This window comes from Boleophthalmus pectinirostris, unplaced genomic scaffold (genome assembly GCF_026225935.1).
Source record: "Boleophthalmus pectinirostris isolate CB_2022bp ecotype Guang Dong unplaced genomic scaffold, ASM2622593v1 HiC_scaffold_22, whole genome shotgun sequence".
Classification (NCBI taxonomy): Eukaryota; Metazoa; Chordata; class Actinopteri; order Gobiiformes; family Gobiidae; genus Boleophthalmus; species Boleophthalmus pectinirostris.
The window spans coordinates 30,766,874-30,776,039 of record NW_026571190.1 but is presented as its reverse complement, the minus strand read 5'-3'; the positions used below and the strand labels follow the sequence as shown (position 1 = coordinate 30,776,039).

The following is a 9,166-nucleotide window of genomic DNA, read 5'->3' as shown; positions in this document are numbered from 1 at the left end:
TGATCATTTCCTCCAAAACACGAGGTGGCGCTGTTGTGTCCGTGTGGCACAAACACAGACGGAACAGACGGGCCCGTGCAGCACAACAGCGAAACCTGCTGCTCTTTTTTTTATGTTTTATCACTGAAAAGAGGTAATTATTACACATTTTTATCTATTTGAAAAAATAAAGTGAAGTCAGAAGAATCGACCCACAGTGCATGAGCTATTGAGCTAAGTCTTGTTCTTTAATGCGAGCGTTGCTTTCATTTGCGCCAAGGTTAATGCAGCGTAAGATCATTTTTTTCTGAATTTGAGCAAAAACTCTGACATACTCTTACTTTACAACAGTGTTTGTTTAATCAAAGAAAAACCATATATGTGCATTTTAAAACAAACTACACATGAACCAAACACGCCCTATGTAAATGATGAAACAGCAGCTAATGTCTGTGTGTTTTCTGTGTTTTTATATAGGGGGAGGTGGACTGTACACGATGGCATTTTTACGAAAAGAAAATACATCGTGAGACATCGTGATGCTCAACCACACTCCTCCAACCAGCACACAGTGAAAAGTTATAAAGTAATCCCCAACAGCTGGAGAGACCATGGTGGATAATCGCTACGCCACTGCTCTTGTGATCGGCTCCGTGCTCAGTCTGCTGGCCACTGTGTACCTGTCTGTGGCCGTGGGGACTCAGCACTGGTACCAGTTCAACAGCCCCCCCATCAAACACGAGGTCAGCAACGTGTCCGACGTCAAGGACGACTTCATCAATGGAGACTTTGACGAGAAGAGCTACAGTGAGACCATGTTCAAGCTGAACGGGACCCTGGGGCTGTGGTGGAGGTGCATCCAGGTGCCCGGTCCGTCCCACTGGTTCAAAGAGCCAGGTAATTACTCATGAGTTAGTTAAAGGTGCTTGTGTTTCTGCTTGTCTCCACTGATCCAGTTCAATCTGCTTTATTTATATAGCACATTTTATAAACATGACAGTTTCCAAAGTGCTGCACAGACAAATTAATACAGTAAAACATAAGACAGTAAACCATAAATAAAAATGTTAAAATGCATAAAGTAAAAAATTATAAAAATCAATTAATAAATACATGAAATTAAGGAAATAAATACAATTAAATAAAAGCCACAGAGGACTTCCACTAACAATACTAAAAGTCTACTAAGTCCACTAAGTTTGTGCATAGGTAATATGAAAAACACCCATTTTACTCATCAAAACAGTGAAAATGTTAACACATTTATAGCCATTACAGAAAATAATTTGGGTAAAATATACCTGAAAACACTCTTGGCGATATATCGATACACCAGCCCACGATATTGATACTATATCATTAAATTAAATGAAACAATACAATATATCGATATTTCAATATTTTTTCACACCCCTAGTCTCGATTGAGATGGTTTTGTTTTGCCTGGAATGTTTCATGGTGTTGAGGAAAAAATTAGGTTCTCATGTAGGTACTAACCAAACACAGTAGTTTATGCTGTGTGATTTCGGTATAGTTGAACAGAAAGCAAACCAAGAGTACGACACAGCAGTATGACTTTAAACATTTCCATCTCGCTTTTATGCATTACAGGTGTTTCTATTGCTCAAAAATACAATAAATCCTTCTGTGAATAGGGGTGAATCTCCACAGATCTGAAATGTAATGTAGCGTAGAGCTGTAACCTGTTTGTCTCCTTCGTGATAGATTTTATCTGTACTGTGGAACATTCTAGACATAGCAATGACATTTTGATGGAGACAAGTAAGTGGCAGACCCAAACTACCAGTAGAAATGTTACTCTGTGCACCTTTTAATAGCTTGTAAAATGTAATTAATCTGATTGCTATTATAACATAGAGTACCTATAAGCCTATTACCTTGTCTGGCTACAAGATTGTCCTACTGAAAAGCTAATATTCATGTTCAACACAGATATTTCACTAGCAAATCCACAACAATGGTATGCAGTAAAGACATTTATTGACAATATGGGTGGTCAGCCCAGCCCATTGAGGACCCCCGTCTGTAGAAGGTGAGGTCTTCAAGCTGGAATATAAACAAGAGACACAGGGGAGACAGACTGTGTTGTAGGGATAGGCTTGTATAAAGAGAAGAGAAGCAGGAGGTTGAGGAAAGGTCCTGTTCCTGAATCTCAGTTAATAATATTTACTCATATTATAATGTTGTATCCTCATCAAAAACACACCTGAAGTTGTGTTTTGTTTCTTTTACACATTTAACACACAAATCCTACATATTTAGGCTGAGTTCTTCTCTCAAACGCAAAACACTCAGCAAACAGTGTAATAATACAGGATTACTCAAACATGTGAATTCTAACATGGCTAAAAGCTCACAAGAATCTTTTTGTGTAATATAGGACCTTTAAAGTGTAGATAGGTGATGGGAATGTTTATGTTTTTTGATATGAAATAAATATTCGTACGTGCCTCACTGTCTCCTGATCTTAATTGCAGATCCCAAACTGGAAACTCAGTGCGTCGGCTTCACTCTTCAGCAGCAGTTTTTCCCAAAATATAAACAGCCGGGGAACCACAACAGTGAAGAGGATCTCCTAAGAACATGTGAGACACTTGAACGCCTAATTATTAATACTTTGCAGTAGAGCCTGACCGATATGGATTTTGTTGTGGCCGATATGAAACCGATATAATGGGGGTTGGGGCTGCCGATAGCCGATATAATCGCTGATATATTTAGTGATGTAAAAATTCACTGTAAATCTTGAATTGATTAAAAAACTTAGGTTTGGCTCTAGTGAATTCTAAATTGGGTTTATTTAGGCAACATTTATTGTTATTTTGACTCTTTACATCATATTTACATACAGTAGATTGGCCTAATGGCATTTTTGCATCACATTCTAGCTACTGTTACTGTCACTGCTAGTGATGGGTATTCCAGTTTTATTTTATTTTTTTTGGAGAACCAGCTCGGCTCACTAAAGCAGCTGGCTCTTTCGGCTCCCAAGCGACTCTTGAGATTGTTTTGTTGCAAGCAGGACTAAACCAGAACTGAACCAGGACTGAGTGTCGGGACTCAGTTTCTATCTTTCTCCTGCACTCGAGCCCAAGATTAGTCCTGGTTTATTCATTTTATGCTGAACTGCAGCCAAATATGCACTTTTTTTATCCTATGCACACGCAGATTTCTGAAAGTTTCGTTTTCAGGCGCTGCTGCTGTCAAACTACGGGTCTACATGCGGCATGAAGAGAAAAAGTGAGAAAAAGAGAAAACACGGCTCCCAATAAGAAACATGCTCCCGTTGTTCGCTTCAAAGAGCCGCTTCGATCGCGACCGACCCATAACTCCTAACTAGTAAACTACCGCTATTAGCCTTTAACCGTAAAAACGTGCGCACCGCGGTAATTAATTATATGCATAAATGTGGATCATTCACACGTCTATTCACAGCTCATTTACATATCAATACTGGTCCAGTAACAAATATACAGCCAATATAGTCACTTTACAATAGACCAATAGAAAACAGCCTGTTTATGTGTGGGAGCTACAGCAGCTAATTGCTAACAAAACCTAAACTAGCTTCAAAGTCGATGTATTTCCAACACTCACCGCTCACACAGGCTCCTTCTAACATCACAAGTCTGCACTAATAAATGTCCTTTTAATCCAGACTCAAACCGATTGTCCGAAAAAGAATATAATCTCAGTGTTGCGCACGGCTGCGGGTGTAAACAAACACACGCGAGTGAAGTGACGTCACTCTGGTGGTGTGTTCAGGGACAGTACGGACACAGACAAATTACACCGTAGATAAATACTGATGCGGAGCCACATATTAGGACATTTATCTGTCTGTAAATTGGATTAAATGAACATAATGTAGAGAGTCTAAGCTTTATAACGAGATATAACATGCCCACGTGAAATATCGGCCCATATCAGCAAGCATATCGGCCGATAGCCGATATGTCTCCAGGTGCCCATATTGGCCGATAATATCGGCCAGCCGATATATCGGTCGGGCTCTACTTTGCAGTGACATTACGTTGGGGATGTTCTATATGCATCTCTATTGGCAGCAGTTCAGCAGTTATCATGGAGACACAATGTACACATGAGCAAACACAGACAAAAAAGTTTTAAGATTGCCTCAAGAAAAAGTTAGGGGTAGAACTTGATAAAAAAAATAATCTAATTAATTACAGGCTTTGCAAAACATGTCAGGATGAGGAGTGGTCCTACTGCTAGATCTCAGTTAATAATATTTACGCAGTTTAAAGGGCCCATATTATGCAAATACAAAATCAATTAATCGCACAACCATGTTTGCTTTACTCATTTACTAATTTACTAATTTACTAATTTTCTTCCCGAAGCCCGTTATTTGTTAGAGTTTGGGCTGCTGACGCCTCTTGTTTGTAGTCACACCAGCTCCAGCAGGTTCTGGGCTGCTCGCTGTGACATGTTTTGCATTCAAATGGTATCATAGGGTTGAGGTGCTTCTGTGATAAACAAACTCTTCCCTGCACAATTTGCAGTAAACAACGCCTTTGTCAATACTTCCATCAGGTAGTTTTTTAAATAGAAATTTACCATCCAGCAGACCCAGAGCGCTTTCATGCTCCATTGTTATGTTCAGAACTGTGTGCATTAGTATAACTGGCGTTCCACGACATGGTGCACTGGTGTTCTGCGCTAAAATGTGTAAATTTTTTTAATGCATTGTTTTCTTTGTAATGAATTAATCGGAATTAACAGGTTAATGTCAAACCCCTAGAAAGGTCTTCAAGGTGGAATGTAAACAAGAGACACAGTAGAGACAGACTGTGTTGTAGGGATAGGCTTGTATAAATAGGGCTAAGGTGTAGTTGAGGTAAACTCTGGTTTGCTAGAGAGAGCAGGAGGATGAGGAGTCGTCCTGCTCCTAGATCTCAGTTAATAATAGTTACACAGTTTAAAGGGACCATATTATTCAAATACAAAATGAATTTGAACAAGACATTTCGAGGAGCCTGTGATCAATATGAGTGTTCATGGTTCTGTTTAGGAGTTTGATTTTCAATAAAAAGATGAGATTGACTTGTTTAAATCATAGTTGAGCTGACTTGGTTGTAGTTTCAATCAAGTCGACTCTTTCTGGTCAGATTGTGTTAAACCAAAGCCCAGATTAAAGTCTAATTTAAGTAACAGGGCTTCTTCTTACAGAGCAGTGCTTTCAGAGAATATTGACAACATCACCTGCAAAGTATCAATTGTGTTTTAAATCATGAACACATTTACCGTTCGGAGTGTAACCTGACCTCTCCTCCTCAGACCTGTGGAGGTGCCAGTTCCTGCTGCCCCTGGTGTCCCTGGCGTTAGTGTTTCTCAGTGGGCTGGTGGGAGTGTGCGCCTGCCTCTGCCGCAGCTTCACCCCTACTCTGGGCGTCGGAGTCCTCCACCTTCTGGCAGGTAGAAGAAGTTTTAACCTCTAACTTGAATATCTCACATGCTCATGCTAACAACAATTTAATATTACCGTACATGGCTTACCAGCTGAGGTGTTTAGGTTAATTGAAAAATCTATGTAACGCAAAGGTGCATGATTTTATACTACTTAAACCACAGGAAATGAAACTATATATAATTTTGGTACATTAGCTGTGGTTACATGTGCACTTTTGGATCAAATTGTTAAAAAAATAGGACATATCTTGTATAAAACTGTAAAAAAAATCTATGTTTTTTGATAAATCTATTGGAATATGGGACACGGAGCTCAAAACTGGGACTGTTCTGGGTAATAGGTCAACCTATAAACCTGCTGTCCTTTTATAGAAACCAAAGTCCATTTCAGTTCCATAATAATAAATCAGACTTCTTAGAAATTATCCAGTGATTTATTCAAATGCATTTTACATGTCATGTTAAAATGACAAAATTGTAGTTGTTCCTTATTATATAAAAATGCAAAAGTGCATTTTATACAATATAATTTATATAATTTTGGTACATTAGCTGTGGTTACATGCACACTTTTAGAGTTATAGGTATAGATTATTTAAATGACATGTAAAAAGCAAAACCATCTCATTTACTTGTGATCACGATCCCTTTGTTTTCTCACATCAGAGTTTGCAGTTTACATGTCATTACAGTAGTCTCAATGGTGCAGAAATCAGATTACTGTATAAACAAAGCCACTGATACTTAAATTGTGTCTGTAATATAGTTATAATCTATGAAACCCGTAATATTCATCTAAAACAGGGGTTGGCGATTATTTTTCCATGGGGCCACATGAGAAAAAGAAAATATTGTGAAGGGCCGGGCCAAAATGCTTAACTCAATTCTGCAAAATATTAATTGTATTTCTTTATAAAAAGCAGTAATTAGCATTGTTCTGGCAAGCTGGTCAGACAGGTTATGTTATGACAGCAATGAAAAAGTGAAGCTGCCTTACAAAGAAATATAATTTAAGAAAAACAATACTCGATAAATAATCAATATGCTTTAGTCCATGCATGAGGTAAAATTATAAAATATGTTTATTTTGTAATTCCAAATGAGCATAAACAGGTTGGTCAGAGTCTACCAAAGATCCCTATGTGGCCCCAGAGCTGTACAATGCCCAGGTCTGATCTAAAACAACTTGATAAAAGAAACAAGTCTGCTGATTGGATTGGTGCCAAATGGAGCTGTCGTCGACGTACACTTCGTCACAGTAAAGAGCCGTGAAGTTATCTGCACATGGATAGAATTGCATTTTTTTTTCCGTTTGTACCAAAGTTACTACATAGAGAAAAATCCCTTACTTATGTCCTAATAAATCTCACATTTTGCAAGTAAGACGGTGTGCAGGATTTTTCTCACTCTCCTTCAGCGCACTCGTTTCAAGAAATTGATGTGCGAAGTTCTCATTCTTATATACCATACTGCCAAATCCTACGTGTATCACCGAGAATGAAGTAAGTACAGAGCAGTGGGCGTTTGCTGGTGGTGGTGAAAATGGGAGTTGATCGGCAAAATGGTGTCTCGAAAATAAGCGTTTAAAGATTGCTCAAATGTGCACGAATCACAACTTTGGGTGAGTAAATGGTGAGGGGAAAACAAGCCAATTTTGCAGAATAGAGCTTTAGCTTTCAGCTTTAAATATTATACAATTTGTGTTATATATTAGTTATTATCTGCAGCAAAACAGTGTACATATATATTTAAAAACCCCTCTGTTGTGTGATTTTACAGTAATGCCTTCCTCTCCACCAGGTCTGTGCTCCCTGGGCTCGGTGTGCTGCTTCCTGGCCGGTGTAGACCTCCTGCGTCAGTTCATCAATCCACCAGAGGGCGTCGACGGGTCCCTGGGGTGGTCCCTGTACCTCGCACTCATCTCCTTCCCGCTGCAGATGATGGCTGCTGCTCTGTTTCTGTGGGCGGCCAGGAGTCATCGCAAAAACTACACTCGTATGACCGCTTACAGAGTGGCCTAATACTTTATACAACTCCACTGACTTCCATGTCAATAGCGAACTGATGATTCAAAGTTATTGCGTTGTTTTTTTCATACATGGAACAAAACATATCAAGAAAAGTCCGTAGCCAGAAAGAGATCTCTCATTTTGATATACTCATCTTTTGTTTATATTTTTTTAACCAAAGTTTTCTCTAAATTGGAGATTCTTATTTTTGTGTTTGTGGATGCCTTTGTTGTATTTCTAAGCTGCTCACCACATTGTCCTTATTGTGCTGCACTGTGCTAGCTTTCCGTTTTTAACTTGGGGTAAATTATTTATCTTTTATTTGTAATATTTAGCCTATTTTATTCGCTGTGCATGCCTTTAACTGCATTTTTTGCCAACTGTGGTACTTGGTTTTCTGTGGTAATATACTATAAATAGTCTTGAGTAGACAGGCACCCATTTCAGTTTTGGTACAGCAATATTAATACCAATTTGAGACACTGTTAGCGTTCTTGATTACTGCTACATGTGTTAATTTAGAGTAGAGTACGATGCAATATTTCCCAACTATGGAGCTCAACAGTGCTTTAATAACTTAACAGTTTATAAAGTTCCCAAAACTGATCTTAAATAAAACTATAGGTCTTGTGGCCATTAGTTACCCCATAACTGATTAGTCTTGAGCTTTCAAACTTTTAATATACTTTTATTTTATTTCAGAAAGTCTGAGAAATGTATTTCAGGAACTGGGGGGTGGGTGGTCACTGTTGAGCTCCACACTGCAAGTCAAAGCTAGTTTAGGTTTTGTAAAATTCACCTTAAAGAGAAAAGCAGTCGCCAAAACAAAGCAATGCCTGAGCTGGAATACACTTTTTTTAATATTGTTGCTTGATTAACTTTGCAAATGTCTTCTATGTATAATTTAATGGTAAAAAATCTGATATACTCATTATGTTGTTCTACATTATAAACTAGGGTGACCAGATTTTCAAATAAAAAACTGGGACACACCTGGGATGTGATGTTTGGTAATAATAAAATTGTGAACAGAACTCGTAACATTGCCCATTCTCGACTCACTTGTGTCCGTTATAATCTTTATCTTTATCCTTATGATAATTTTTAAGCAAATTTTTCTGTATTTTAGCTAAACAAATATAATAATACAAATATAATTCCCCTTTTACTGTTGGCAGGTATCAAATTTGTTAAAAAATAGGATATTTCTTGTATAAAACTGGGACAAATCAATGTTTTTTGATAAATTTACTGGAATATGGGACACAAGGCCAAAACTGGGGCTGTCCAAGGCAAATATATGAAGTCTGGTCACCCTTAGAGAAATCTGCTGTCCTTTGTAGAAACCAAAATCCATTTCAGTTCCATATTAATAAATCTGACTTCTTAAAAATTATCCAGTCATTTATTCAAATCTCAAGTATCATATAAAAATACTGTAGTAATTCAACAAAATCTTGTGCGTAAAGGTGCACTGCGCAACTTTTCTGATACTAGATTGTCGTCATGGGGATGGTATTGGTTTCCTTGGAATATTACATGGTTTGATTCATTACAGGTGTTTCCATTGATCAAAAATACAAATAATTCCTTCTGTGAATAGGTGCGACTCTCCACAGATCTGATTTATAATGCAGCGTAGTCCTGTAACCTGCTCTTCTCCCTTGTGATAGATGGTTTAAGCAACACTGTAGAACATTCTAGGCCAGTGTTTCTGGGGACCC

At 38.1% G+C, this 9,166-nt stretch overlaps 1 protein-coding gene across 1 annotated transcript; it reads left to right on the top strand.

Moving 5' to 3' along the window:
* Window position 1: 1 nt before the first annotated feature.
* Window positions 2-8,483, top strand: cldnd1b (claudin domain containing 1b). The gene is made up of 5 exons (XM_020930420.2): window positions 2-133; window positions 457-876; window positions 2,478-2,585; window positions 5,302-5,439; window positions 7,234-8,483. The coding sequence occupies exons 2-5, from the start codon at window positions 591-593 to the stop codon at window positions 7,452-7,454; spliced, it is 753 nt and encodes a 250-aa protein (XP_020786079.1). The 5' UTR covers window positions 2-133; window positions 457-590; the 3' UTR covers window positions 7,455-8,483.
* Window positions 8,484-9,166: the final 683 nt, after the last annotated feature.